This window comes from Conger conger, chromosome 4 (genome assembly GCF_963514075.1).
Source record: "Conger conger chromosome 4, fConCon1.1, whole genome shotgun sequence".
NCBI classification, from domain to species: Eukaryota; Metazoa; Chordata; class Actinopteri; order Anguilliformes; family Congridae; genus Conger; species Conger conger.
Window position 1 is genome coordinate 67,782,680 of NC_083763.1, and position 15,790 is coordinate 67,798,469.

The window sequence follows — 15,790 nt, forward strand, 5'->3', positions numbered from 1 at the left end:
CAAACCAAACACGCTGGGAATTGTCCTGGTACCATTATAAAGACGAAAGCTTGGGGGTGGATTGTTCTGCTCAAGTAATTCTTCCCAGAGTATCGAAGTGTCCAACTGTCTGGAAGTGAATGCTGCTGTGGCCAGCAGCCCTGTAGGGGGCTACATAATTGGCTGTGGAGTCATCCGGCAGGGAGGCTTCACACAAGAGTGAACTGCTCGAGTAATCTGGGCAACAGCAGACTGTCTGCGCCAGCTGGGTATTTAATGTAGCCCCCCATAGCAGCGACTGCACAGCACAGCCGGGGGACTTCAGAGCCCAAAGAGTGGGTGGCTGGCACTACGCTGCAGACGACACGCGATAGCCTGCGCTCTCCCTGACTGGAGGAGGACATCGTCAGTGCCAGGTGGAACGCAACTACAAATACAACAATGCTTCCAGAAATGAGGGAAAATAACGGATGAAACCGGTCTCAAAATGGAGACCATTGGGAAAATAGGTGAGAGAAAAAGCACCGTCGAGACACTCTGACACGCCCCAGCGGTTTCCAAGCCGACACTTGGCACTCATAATCGCGTCAGAGCGAACAAACGGCACGAGGACGTCGGCCTTGTTGAGGCTCCATCCGTGCGACAGGCGGGCGCGCTCCTCACCTTGTCCCCCATGTCGATTTTGGCGAAGGAGAAGGTGCTCAGGTGAGCGTTGGCACTTTTCACCGCCGGCTCGATGGTCTCCCGAAACAGCTTGTCCACAAACTGGCAAACGTAGGGCCACATCTGCTTCACCGTCTGCGTGACCAGGGAGAAACACATCAGGCCTTCCCCGAGACGCGAAACACGTCAGCCCTGACGCTGGCAGAGGCCTGGACTGAGTCAGAACCTCTTGGAGAAGCGCCTCGCCACACGCCGGTGTTTGACAGTTTGACAGTTTATTACTTTAGATTGCATCTCAGAGAGAGGGAGCGAGAAAAGACGGAAAGCATGTTCTAACACACGTCTGCCCGCCGAATTGCTGGCGCTCGCTGGTGCTCCGAAAACTTTGCAACACACACAGTATGCAGGGCTCATTAATCCAGACACAAGCAAAAAGTGCCTATGATCGCAATCGATCGCAATCATCATGCACTGTACTACAGTTTAAACATCCTGACTTACATTAGCATTACACTGTACCTTGCACATTGGCTCGATAACAATCATAAGGGGCTGATTATGTGTCATTTAGTGTCATTGATTTATAGGTCATTGATTTTGGGAGCAGTGCAGCGGTGCGTGGCCTCTGGCCTGTATGACTGCTTTTCCCATCCTGCACCAGCCACCCAGAAGCAGATACGAGTGACTTTTAGCATAAATTAAAGGCGAATACATTATACAGCTGTCCAAGTCAAATCACTGGTAAAATAGGGCTTAAAATTATTTTAGTAGCAAGGCAGCCAGGCTGATCTATAGGCTGGGTCAGGGCTCTCTATCCAGTAGGTTCTCACTCCAACCCTAACACAGCACACCTCATTCAACAGCCAGAGATCCTGCTGAGCTGCTCATTAGTAGAACCAGGTGCGCCACAGGGAGGGGGGTCGGGGAGAACTCCAGGAACAGGGTTGGGGGGGTCGGGTAGATCACTAGGAACAGGGAGGGGGGGGGGGGGGGAGGGGAGAACTCCAGGAACAGGGTTGGGGGGGGGTCGGGTAGATCACCAGGAACAGGGAGGGGGGGAGGGGAGAACTCCAGGAACAGGGAGGGGAGAACTCCAGGAACGGGGAGGGGAGAACTCCAGGAACGGGGGGGGGGGGGGGGGTAGATCACCAGGGACAGGAAGGGGGGGGGGTAGATCTCCAGGAACAGGGAGGGGGGAGAGTAGATCTCCATGAAAAGGGAGGGGGGGGGAGTAGATCTCCAGGAACAGGGGTGGTGTGTAGATCTACAGGAACAGGCAGGGGGCAGCCCTGGCCTAGATGCATGGTCAGTGGTGTGGATTGTGTGGATGAGGGAGAGGAATCCACTCTTCCACATCTCCCTCCTCCTCATCATCTCCTCTCCAGACCCAGAGCTGTCCAGCGATACTGCACAGCTCCAGATTCCAGCCTATTTATATCCCAGCCCTCGCACAGCTTCAGAGCTGTGGAACGCCGCAGGGAGGTGGGGAGAAGGCTGAGGGAGGAACTGTGTAAATGAACAGGGGAGAGAAGCTGGCTTTACCTTGTTTAACCATTCTACCCGCTCCACATCCGGAAAGTGTACCTGGAAGAAAAGACACATTTCACAAAATTAATGATACTGAACGGTGTGTGTGTGTGTGTGCGTGTATGTGTGTGTGTGTGTGTGTGCGTGTGTGTGTGCATGTGCGTGTGTGTCTGCAACTATAGCGAAGGAGGCATTGTGTTCTACACGTACTGCAACTTTCCATTGAAAGATCAGAAGTGGTGAAAATGTTTCCTGTCTTCATGAAAGGCCTGTAACACCCACGTTACAGGGTAATGTGAGAGATAAAGGATGTGACATAACAATAAAACAAGCCCATACCATCACAGACAGGAAATACGAGTCTGATCAGACAGCTTTCCGCCATCGTTATTCCCAGCATTTACTTCAGGAAAATACAGTATTTTACCTGACAACTGCCATAAAAATGAATTAGAGCCGTTTTTATCCTTACGAAACCTCATATACTGGGGCAAGGTATTGAAATGGTAAAGAGGTCACCAAGCCATCTTGATAAGAGAATCTGCCAAATGCCTGTAATGCAATGTAAAAAAATATCCAGTGTAATTATGTATGAATGGCATTACATTACACTGCAATGACTTAGCAAATGTTCTCATCCAGAGTGAAGTACAATACTGGAGCTTTAATCTCTGGAATGAAAAAATGCAGTATCACCAAGATGGCTCATAGGCCCATTTATAAACTACAAGTGTAATGCTAACCTACTGCAACAGACAACAATTTGTACTGTGAAAGAGAAGGTACTGTACAACCAGACAAACAGCCCATCTTTGCACAGTTATGCCAGTAACACTATCCAAAAGTATAGCTTCAGGCACAGCTGTTATGGGTAAAGGCACAACAAGCTAATGTGTAAAATGTGAGTTGTGTAAAATACTCAGGATAAGGGTAAATAAAATAATATTGTATGATGCATTATTTCTGCTACGGTGACGGTGAGTTTTTGTATTGGGGGACACACACACACAGACACACAGACACACAGACACACACACACACACACACACACACACACACACACACACACACACACACACACACACTCATGCGCACCCGCGCTCATGAGCACACACACAAATGGGAGGGGCACGGGGGAAATACACACAAATACATGCACACACACACACACACACACACACACACACACACACACAACCTGGGGGAGGGACGTGGGGGTACACACACACACACACACACACACACACACACACACACACACAACCTGGGGGAGGGACGTGGGGGAACACACACTCATATACACACACACACACACACACACACACACACACACACAACCTGGGGGAGGGACGTGGGGGAACACACATTCACACACACACACGACAGTGGCACAGGGTGCTCAGGAGGAGGAACAGGGTGTTCAGTGACCCTGAAGAGGCCGAGGCTACAGGTACCGCACTCAGCTGGGGAGATATGAACCAACATCTCACCGCAGCTTTACCCTACACTCTGAGAGATAACGTAGAGTGGAGGTACATTTCTGTTCTTTTACGAACAAATGTTTAAAATGAACACAAAGTACTGTGCAATAATGTTCAATCTCGATCCTAATAAGTACTTTTTAAAAGCCTATACTGCTGGCTAGGGGTACAACTGTTTGCGACCTATAGGGTATCACCCCAGTGACAAGCATTTCCTGAGTGTACTTTTTTTCTCATCTCATCATTCTGAAGCAAATCAAGTAAATTACATGCAAATGAGAGAGGACTGCAGGCTGCTGGGTCACTGTAGAGTCAGTGCGCCTTCACTCAACACCTGACCATGTCACCATAACACATGAAACAACGCAGTAACATCAGACATTCAGACTTTTTTTATTACACTTTAATAGACTTCTCAAGAGACTTCTCGCTACAAACATTTCAACACAGTGCTTGTCTGGGGCTTGTTGAATATTGCATGCTGCACTAATGCAGGCGTGATGTCCAAATGAAATAAATAATTATAATAAAATCAATTTGTTCTCATGGACCCCGAGAGCTCACTGGCCTTCCGGAGTCATCCCCTGTGAAGGGCAATACGGCGTTTATTAAACACAGCACGATGACCCTTTGAGAGATCATTTTACAAACGTCTCCCCCGGCACTAGCAATTATACAAAGGTGCCCGAAAAAGAAACGCTAGAAGGTGCAGCTGATACAAACTTGCGATTATGTTACTATGGGAAACTCTTTAGCAGTTACAGTTTGCCTTGGCGTTCCATTGAATGTGAGAGTCGTTTACGACCTTGGTTGCCATGACTTCACAACTCATGTCCCTGACGATAAATGTAAGTTGGCATTCTACTTAGTCATCATGAACAAATAGCATTGTTCCCAGCATGGCATTTTGAGGGCGGAGGAAGCCATACACAGCCCCTCTTTCAACAGACCTGAAATTCAAGCAGCTTAAAATAGGCTTGAGCATCGGTGAGAAAATCAAGAGCAAATATATAACAAGAGCTGAAATATTTAGGCAAAACAAACCTAGGCCTACCGCTGTAAATAATAGAAAAGGTAACACATATGGTACACCCATACATAGCCCATACATGAACAGCAGAGTGCCTATTAAATCGATTATTTTGGTGTAAAGATAAATCATAAAAGGAGCAGGAAGCAACATTAATAGAACACACTGAACAAGCTGCATAATGAACCCATTGTCTTGCTTCCAGTTTCCTGTGACTTTTCTTGTGTAGCCATTTAGCATGGGTCTTTTGAGGTCATGGCTATGGAATTGTTCCGGTGTTCAGTACAGGTGCTAGGCGGCGCGGTGTTTCATGTTTCAAAGGGGGTGATTTCCATGACTCCTAATTTCCTCATCACACAGTGTGAGGAGGTGGTGATGTTCAGAAGAAACAGGGTTTCACACAGCTCCGGGCTGCATTATCAAACCAGCATCTACCCAGTGTTTATTTTTGTCACCTCTGGCTCTTACCACCAAATAGATCGGACTGACTGATATCTGATGTTCTGCTGACATCTAAAACTGAATAAGTCTGTATTCTCTGTTAAAGGCTTACATATGGAAGGCTAGGTTGTGCTTTTAAAACACAAACATAAATGTTTTCCCATTACTCTGCTGCATATTTAGTATTCAGATATGGTGGGAATTCAAACAACTGTAAAATAAGGCACAAATTACATTTTACATTACATTAATGACATTTAGCAGACGCTCGTATCCAGAGCGACGTACAGTTGATTAGACTAAGCAGGCTCCCCTGGAGCAATGCAGGGTTAAGGGCCTTCCTCAAGGGCCCAATGGATCTTATTGTGTATTTTATGTTAATTAATTGCATGGAGGCTATTCAATTCTTAGCCTTATGTGCCCAGCCTATTGATGGCACCACATCAGATGGAATACAAATCTGTGGTGTAGAGCTGCTGACAACTCAGTTTAATTAATTAAGTTTTCGATCCTGAGACAACCATCTTAGAATCTTAGGGAGGCCTGTAGCGTAGTGGTTAAAGTAAATGACTGGGATACGCAAGGTCGGTGGTTCTAATCGTGGTGTAGCCACAATAAGATCTGCACAGCCGTTGGGCCCTTGAGCAAGGCCCTTAACCCTGCATTGCTCCAGGGGAGGATTGTCTCCTGCTTAGTCTATTCAACTCTGGATAAGAGTGTCTGCCAAATGCCAATAATATATAATAATATAGAATCACAGTACAGTTTTCGGTTTCATGACATGGAGGTTCAAAAATGATCATTGCGCCGTTCGGCGTTACACTTGTTAGTTTCAGGATGTTAAAACAGCAGTTATTTGAAGCGTTTCATCACTCGTAAAGAGAAACACACAAAAAAGGCAATTTCCATGGTCACAAAAAGATCTGATAGATCCCTATAACCTCATGCTCTCATGTATTACCCTTTATGTTTGTTGTTTTGTATGATATGTTTATGTCTGTATTGTGTGTATCTTGTATTTCTCATCTCCCAATGCGTGATCCCCCTTATCTCCCTTTATGCTGTCCATTTTGGGTACACTCTAAGCACCCCTGTGGGCCAGTAATGCATCCTAACTCTGAAACAGCAGGGGGGTGGTTCTGCTTTCTGGAGCTCAGAGCAGTGACATTTAATAGCACACAATGGGCCTGAAGAACTACTACTCAGTCAAGTACTGACTACGTGAGATGCCCCTTGTTGTTATTGTTATTGTTAATCCTACTGGCCATCAATCCCACAGAACCCACCTAGGAAGTTTGTTTAATCTGACCTGGAACACTCGTACACGCCCTTCATATGAAAGAAGTAAGACAAGTTTATGCCAAGAATACGAAAATGTTTTTGCATGAGGCTCAATGAGTCTCTATGGATAGTGATATCAGCAAACCAAAAATAAAATCTATGAACAGTCTGAGATTTTGACCTGCTTGCACCCATCAAAGCAAATGAAGGCCACAACAGAGATTTTCCCTGCCTGTTCTGACAACTAGTGCGACTGCACGTGGTAAAGTAGATTGATTGCATCCACTTGAGAAAATGAGATAATTGAAAGGAGTTAAAAACGAGATTGGAACTCATTCACAAGGGGGCCAGAACCTGGAGCCAATGTGCCCTCAGTGTGCGATTGCAATTTTACGAACCGGCTGGGTGATTCCCGCCGGATGACTAAAATTGGACTTCTGAAATGCATCTGTGTTTGAATACCGTATAAAGAATAAACTAAACCAGGCTAAGTGTCCTTTTTAAACAGCACAAGTGCTGGCTGTTTATCCCACCATAACACCACCTTCCACATCTTCGGTTGTAAAAGCATCCCTCTTCAGTACTCAACACAAACACAGATGTGATGTCGCATCTCATCAGCGAGCCGGCTACTGACGCTCTGATAGCTGTCCACAGAGATCAGCCTCAAGCTTTTCTACCTAAGAGCATAGGATGTATCTGTCAAACATTGTGTGCGCGTGAGCGCTAAGTTAAGCTAAACCCTAATGTCTTTGTACTTTGAAGGCAGTGCGTCAAGTTTGTACGACACAACATTTCGAGAAACACTGGATCAATATGAATGTAAACAGAAATTCTACGCATTCCAATCCATCAAAATTCACCTGGGCTGGGACAGAAACACAAAACGTGAACTAAAAGGTGGCCAAATTCACAGAATTGGGAAACATCGAGAGAACAGAAATTCAGATGAGCGTCGGCCTGAAAGCCTCACTGGGCCTTCTCTCATTTTCTCAGACACCTTTCCTCCATAGGCGGGGGCTCAGGTTTCATGCAGGGCTCCCCCAGGGGCCCACAGTCTGAGACAGCTGGAGAGGGGACAGCTTCTCCTTCAACCCTCCCCCACCCATTCTCACAACACACACCACCCCTACAGCTGACCCTCAACAGAGGCTTACGCAGCCTTAGGGCACACTGCAAAACACAACCGCTCCTGTCCTTCAATGGTGAATGTCGAGCGTGAGCACTGACTGATCACGCGATACGCCTCTTCCCTAGGACATAATCCATTGGCAATGCACAGCCTGCGGTAAATATGGGAGCCACAGACACCCTCATTCACAGGGCCATTACTCTAAATAATGAGTTCTTTCACGCTACATTCTTCATATATCATGGAAAATACTTTTGTGTGGTGCTGTGACATCGTGGAAAAGACGCTGGAAGCATAGCCACGGGACTGCGAGTTTGATTCACACTGTTGGCGAGGCACAGCCAGCGGCGTCGCCTAACGCGCTTCTGAGCCGTGAGTGCCTCAGAAAACATTTAGCTATATTTATGGATAATATCTAACAGAAATTTCAAGTGATGAAAGTCCCCTGGCATAGTGGCAACAGCAACGTAAATAACACCCACAACACAAAGAAAACAATTTGTAAAGTGCGGCAGCCTCGAAAAGCTTGGCTCCAGGCACTGTGTCGCACAGAATGCGACAAGGCACAACACAATGAACCAGGTGGGAGGGAGGGAGCTAACATCAGCTGGAACCAGCCGGAGGGAAGGCTGTGTGCCTCGACTCAGCTGGTGTGTTCCAGCGCTACTTTCTGAAAACTATACAAAATAAATGCTATTGGTCTACACTGTTGCACACGTTTTGCAACAGCGGATTGTTTCTAAAATAATTGCCCAACAGTGCACAGGCTAATCCACATAGGAGAAAACACACTAGCACTGCAACACCGTTAAGCAGGTCTGCTGCTGTAAAATTGGGTTTAGTCAACATAAATAAATACACCAGTAAAACTATGGACAATGAGCTCAGAGCTTACACGTTGAGAGAAAGTTGCCCAATAATGCACCATGGAGGGCTGAATGTATGCAGGGTTTCATTCGAACCAATCACTTAACCTGCTGATTTCACTACTTAGTTCCCTCCTCTCTGGTTGGCGTAAATTAGTGAAATCAGCTCGTGAGGTGGCTGGTTGGAACCTGCATATCTCAGGCCTCCAGGGCACATGACTTTTAGAAACACCAATGAATATCTTCAGAGCACTAGCACAAACGCAGATGTTAACTTTCATTACGGCTAATCCCGAGGTACAGTACTTAAGCCAGACGCTTCCTTTTATTGATTTTATTTTGGTTTTACAGACATGGAGCTTCATCAAACAGAGCTCCACTTCAGAGACAGACACTCTGCTCCTGAAAGCAAACACAGCGAGGACTGCCCCCCCGACAGAAGGAAGGCTGTGCCCACTTAAATAACCGGGAATTAAAAAAAACTGTCCTCGTTCCTCTTAACTTATAAGCAGGGTCACCGTTAGCTCTTCTCCGTCCGACCTCCCCTGCGCCCCAGCCCTGTACTGTGCACTCTAGCCTGGAACGATCACCTAGAGTCCTGGTCTGGTCTGGACAACATGACGAACGGTTTGGCCTGCACTCAGCACACCATGGCTGTAGAAAGAGCACAACACACAGGGAGACCACCGCAGAGAGAACACAGAGAGAGGGCAACCATTACTCCACCCGCAAAGCTGTTCCACAGGTTCTGGGTTTTAACAAATACATACACTCTTACAGTGAAGGCCAGAAATATTATTACATCTTAATAGAGATTCATACACAAAGTGTAGAAAGCAACTCAACTGAGATGCACTGTAATTTCTCCATGTGTGTAAAATATTGCTCTATATTAAAGATTTAGTGGAATAAACCAATATAATACATTTCAAAATGACCCATTATTATTATTTTTTCAAGTAGTTTAAAATGATTCTATCTAGCTTAACTGCAGCAATAAAATACACACACAGTCCTGACTACACCACCAAATGGTTCCCTGTATACACCGTAGCAGGACAGTCAATAGCACGGCAATTAATGGACCAACTTCTATTTAAGCACAGGAAACAATCTACCAAGCACTGCATCCAATACATTCCCATGAGCTTCCTCTGGTTTCTGCTGTTGAGTGGAACACCCCTTTTTCCAATGTGCCAGTGTGCACCATGTAGTTATGCTGATGCTGTTATGTTTAGTTGTCATCCAGTGAATGAATATCAGTGAATGCTTGCTGGAAACAAATAGGTTATACATGACAGTGAATCATCCCATGTGGCTTTGGCTCACCAAGTTAAAGCAGTTGCAAGCAAACCTCATGTTGTTATTCTCGGGCACATTAGACAAAGGAAGGTCAAGATATGGTAGACATGAACAAAAACGTTAAATGCAGTTAATTAATGAGTCACAACCCATTCTAGTGTCGTTAAAGACGTTTTTCCACTGCTTTCCAGAATCAAATTAAATCTCATAAGAGATTATGTAAGGTGATAAAGGCACTATAATCAATAAGGCAATGCAGTCCACATCAATAAATAGACTTCTACAAGAAAAACATGCCATTAAAGGTCCCATGTTTAGCATTCGTTGTGCAGTGTGGCATGATACGCTGCTGGTAAAAATACAAACTCAGTTCTACTTCATATTTTTTATAGAATATTTAGAATTGGCACAGGTTTTTAAATCACAAATGGGATCATGTGAAAACTACAGTTTCTCATTCGCATTAGTGTGCCCTAGGTTAGCCACTTCTCAGTTTGAGGCAATGCCCACCTTTTTGTGATTTTCTCAGATAATGTCCTCCCTAGTATTTCGTTTTTCCGACCACTTGGATTTACTAATTAGCACAATTCCTCAGCCAGGAGGTAGAACTAATTAGTGACTTGATGGACAGAAAAAACACAGCAGCACTTTTACTTTCTGACCCCTGGACTTCACTATTCAGTATCTATAATTAAGAACAAGGCAAGATTTCATACATGACTAGCAGAACTGTCCATGTGCATTGTGTTGTGTCAGGGCACTTTTAATCTTTCCAAGCTATAAGTATAATCAAATACAATAGCAAAAACAAAGATGTCAATGTGCTTCACAGCTCTCTAGCTGAGTTTCTAGGTATGCCATAGGTAACTTATAATTTGCAATTAGATAAAAAGCTCACGATTCAGACAATTCATGTAGATAAGCAAATCTACTGTTGATTGACTTGCTCCTGATTTTCCTCTATAGCTTTAAAATTGTAATCCAACTCTGGCTCAAATACGGTATACTGGTTGATTTACAGACATTATGTTTGTTTGTTTACTTTTATGAAGCAGGAGTGTGGGCAGGAGGTGCTAGGGGCTATTTAAGCACGTGAGTTATGCATATATAAAATAAAACAGTACCATGAAGACAATATACACAAGTGCATCAACACAGATGTTATTGGTTCTTTAGCATTGTATTGGAGGCGATGTGAAAGACTGCTCTATAACCACTGGAAGTGAGCGTAAGGCTGGTGAAAGCATGGGTTTCACAAACCAGTCCCTGAGGGCCACAGTGTCTGCTGGTATTTTGGTTTGGTTTTCAGCACATAGACAATTCAGACATTCAATGGGAAATTATCATTTTAAACTGCCATTCATTATTCCGAAATTTCCACAAAGGATTAAGGCCATTTGACTTAGAGGCGTCCATGTAAATCCTGGTTCTGAAGTTTTAATGTACACATCTCCCAGCAAAAGGATAAAACTTTGTATGACAGAATTTATATTTCAGGACAAACAAAGTATTTAGAACACCTAATCTGACTGACAGGTGTTTAAAAAACTCCCTCTGCTTTTTTTTTCAGAAAATAATGCAAAAACAGATTCTCATTCAATTGATCACAAAGAAACAAACCTTTACTGCATGAATAAAATGAGGCTATAGACTTTCTGCAATGCAAAACTCTTTATATTATTCAGACAGCTGTGGCATGTAGGTTTATTCATTACCTTGTCAAGAACATTAATGGTTTTATTCTGTTTCTATTCAGGGGCTGAAAGCTGAAAACCAAATTTTCTACCCAAGTCAGTGTATGACATAAGAGCTGTTAAAGAATGCGAGTCATCGCCCAATTTCACTGGAAGGACGTTTTCAGTGCAAGTGTGACTGACAGACTGGAGCTGCTCCAATGAGCAGATCTACTCTGGAAGATCTCAGAGACATATGGGAGTAGAAGCCAGAGTCTCTCTATGCCAACTGATACAAGGAAAGCCTGATAATGTGATAAATTACAGGAGAACTGTAATAAAACCTGCCTAGCTCTACAGTGACACATTTATACAGCTGAATTGTTACAGACTCTGTGGGTGTTTCACTGGTTTCTGTAGTACTGCCTTTTTAACTTTAGCAGTAGAATTTCTGCTAACATAGGCATATATTTTAATCTGTCACACTGACTCAAATACCTCCAGATAAGTGTCAGCTTAACGACTGTAACATAAACAACATCAATTGCATTCCATTCGATGGACAGTTACGACTGTTCTTATTTGTACTGTTCCTGACTCAGGAAAAGAGGAAAATCAATTTGCAATTAATGTAATTAGCACTCGTGTCAAAGAGGGAAAACATTTTTTAGATCCACTACATTCTATCACTGCTCACATAGCAGGGCACTCTACTTCATAGCACTCAGCAGATGAGCCTAACTGCAGGAGATACTCCACCACAGCAATGGCTACATAGTCAATCAGTTCTGCACCTTGGCTTAAGTCAGCTGCACAAAATGTACTGAAACAGAGCTGGCTGAATTTACATCAATCATTTGTGAACAAATAAAGATAACGAATGAACAGAAATCACGCAGTCCTCCTCATAATATTGTCAGAGTACAGGGCGCGCGGGCAGACTGGTATCCACTCCCCACACATTAGATCGCACCTCATTAACTAGACTATCCCTCACATTGTGATTTTCCTATAGGAGTGCAAATCAATGCTGGCTGAATGACCTGTGATTAAACCACCAGCAAAACGTGTGATTTTATCAATGGCATTGTTGTCTTTGAATTTCAAGAACCACTGATTCAATTCAGTAGAGCAGCCAAATCACATTTGATAAGCTGCACGCATCACAAATCTCATGACTGAAGCAGAGTTTTTTGAAGGCGTCACACAGCCATGACAGTAAAGTGAGGCAGGCCGACAGAGAGGTATTAGTTACTTACAAAGCCCTTACAAAGGCCTTGTCTGAGGCGGAAAGCCTTCAGCCTGACAGAATGACGATGTCAAGCGTTTGGGTTAAAAATAGAGTGAGAAAACAAGAAGCAACATTTTTTCCCCTCTGTATTGAATCAATGTTCACCCTCAGACTGAAACAGATCCAGTAAGTACAAGGAGCTCAATTGAATGAGCCAGTCTGCATTAATCGTAAAAAATGCCAAATGATGCATACATATTATTGTATCCCAAACATTATTCAGGACCACACATTCACAGCTTAATTCCTATCAAAGCACTTAAAATATTATGCATTACAACTGCAAGAAGGCAATTGCTTTTAACTAGACATCCTGCTGAAGGAATCTTGTGTCAATACAAAACACACGTATCATATTTTCCATGTTACTCAACGACTCTTCTTACTCCTGTTACAGTACCATGTCACCCCCAAGGCTGAAAATAACACCAGTCACTCAAGGCATGTTCTCCATGGCGACCAATTTAAACTGCAGACCATTGTGTGAAGCTCTTTTTAGAAGAAGCTTAGTCTCTGAGGACAGCTGCAGAGCCACAGCACTGCGGATCACACTTGTCGCTTCTACCTAGAAGCTGGCTTTCTAAGAAATTAAAAACCTGTAAAAGCCATCGGCACAAGCTGGACTCAATTTGTACTGTAGGACACTAGAACGGGATGTGCAATCAGGAAGTAATGACCTAGTTACATTTAAACCTTTTTCCTAGCAGGTTTATGATCTTCAGTTGACTATCACCCAATGTTTTGTTCTTGTTTGGGAGTATTTAAAGGCTTGGTCTCTAATTTACTTTTAAACACATTAAACTAAAATGACTAAACAATAACTAAAATGACTCAAATTAAATATTAAATTCCAAGATTAATCAAACCTGTTTGCCATTTGCTAATGTTGCATTTTGGAAGTCCAATAACAGATCTTCATATTGGGTGACAATGGCCAGGTACTTTTGAGTGGCTTCATTTGAAAGACCATCATTAAGATTTTCTTATACACCTTCCTAACACTATTAGTGGCAACACGTCCTATAGGCCATATGTGAAAGGAAGGGGACCTGACCTCTAAATGGTAAATGGTTGGCATTTATATAGCGCCTATATAGCGCCTTTGCCTTTATCCAAAGCACTGTACAATTGATGCTTCTCATTCACCCATTCATACACACACTCACACACCAACGGCGACGACCAGCTTGTCAGGAGCATTTGGGGGTTAGGCGTCTTGCTCAGGGACACTTCGACACAGCCCGGGCAGGGGATCGAACCAGCAACCCTCCGACTGCCAGACGACTGCTCTTACTGCCTGAGCCATATCGCCCCAGGCCCAGGTCATTACATACATAGGCTAAGTGGCTTATACCATATGATATTTGCAGGGTCAGGGATTGTCCTGGTTTATATTTCACATCCGAATCATCTCAGATTTAATAAGAACACTGGTATGTCAACAAACGGCTGCAATACCAAATACTCAAACACTCGCCTAATGGTCAAGCAATTCTCACGCTTGGACCAACATAAACTATTCTTATTATTATCAGTCAGCCAGTTACAAATAACAAATAAGTGCGGCAGTGCTTGCATTAAAGTACAGTTAATAGCTAGGGGACTGGACACAGAAGATGTTCAATTCTCATGTAAGACACTACCGTTGTTCCCTTGAGGCAGGCTACACATGGATCAATACTGTATACTGTATACCCACTGAATCTAAATCGGCTAATGCATATAATGTAAATGAATCACATGTTTATCTCAAAATGTATTTATATACACCTTGTTCCAACAACAACAATAAAAAGATGCTATTAAAAATGGGTTCTACTTCACGTGTCAAAGCTTATCCCAAAATGTGCTTATTAGGGACATTACTGTGGCTAAGATTTGCAACCCTGTTGCTCCATACACAGTTTACTTGGACGGAATTCTTTGAATTGTTAATTACTACAATGCAAGTAATAAACAAACACCGACTGCTAACAATTCAATAATCCTAAAGCTATGGTGAAATGTGTTGTAGTCTAACAATAGTTTATGACATCTTGGCCACTTACCCATGGTGGCAGCTCCGAACTTGGCAAACTTTGCCTGGCGGCTTTCTCTTCGTATTCAAAGAATGCCAAAGCTCTGCTAAGCCTGCTGTTCTTGCGTCCTTGATTTTTTTTCCACCAGAAGAATATTGTCAGTCCAATTAAAATCCAACTGAAACTGAACTCAAGAAACCCCAATACGTATATAGGGAAAATTATTACAAATGTTTTTGCCAACTGCGTCCACATCTGCGTAAGATCACTTGTAGAAGACTGCGACTCCTCACCCGGATCCACGGGAGTTGGTTTGCTAATCCTGGATGAATTAGACTTGTTTTGCCCATTTTCCTTTGGTCCCGAGGAATTTGCCGCATACGATTCTCCTCCTTGAACATAACTTTTTGCTTCTCCGCTCATGTCCAACCTTCCCTGAACTAGCTGTATATCTAGTTCTAGGTTTCGATGTAGTAAGATCGCAAAGTTTATCACAATACCAAACCCCCCAAAATAAAAAAATAACAATATAATAAACCCGTCTCTTTTAATTTAAATATTCAGAAAGTGAATGTCATTGCGTTAAAAAACACAAATATTGCTAGCATAGCTAGCTAGATACGCTAGCTAGCCAGCTAGCTGTTGTCCTTGGTAAAACGGATTCAGCAATCTAAAACGTTCCCATGCTTTTCCCTGGCAAAACCCCAACACATATCAGACTCGCAGACTTTGCTGTATTCGCATAAGGTTATCGCTTAAGATGACAACCCCGTGAGCGCTTGCCACCACAATTGCACCTGCATTATTAGTCTACTTTTCGATTAGGTTTAACGCATCCTTATTCATTTGTATTTATCGCATTACTTTGATTGAGTTTTCTCTATGCGATAACAGTGACTTATTGTAGTCCCGTTCAGTACTAACGTTACTCTTGAAGAAACATTCCTGCGCCTCTAGCAACACATCTTGGAATTAGAACTGCGTCGATTTAAGCACACGCAGTTGCCGCAGGTTCAGCCCCTTCTCCAATTTCCAACAGGAAATTGTCATTGAATTATAGGTCAAATCCAAAAGCAAAAATATCTAAAAGCTCAAAATCGCCACCC

General features: G+C 43.6%; 1 protein-coding gene across 3 annotated transcripts in view; it reads right to left on the minus strand.

Annotated features, from left to right (window-relative positions):
* The window catches only part of esyt2b (extended synaptotagmin-like protein 2b), a 42,850-nt gene extending 27,173 nt beyond the window's left edge, over nucleotides 1-15,677 (minus strand). For all 3 annotated transcript variants that reach the window (XM_061239661.1, XM_061239660.1, XM_061239659.1), the window contains exons 1-3: nucleotides 14,715-15,677; nucleotides 2,185-2,226; nucleotides 643-777 (exon numbers count right to left, since the gene is read on the minus strand). In XM_061239661.1, the coding sequence (XP_061095645.1) occupies nucleotides 643-777; nucleotides 2,185-2,226; nucleotides 14,715-15,107 (570 nt within the window). In that variant the 5' untranslated portion in view covers nucleotides 15,108-15,677. The remainder of the gene's footprint in view (nucleotides 1-642; nucleotides 778-2,184; nucleotides 2,227-14,714) is intronic.
* Between the last annotated feature and the right edge of the window lie 113 nt (nucleotides 15,678-15,790).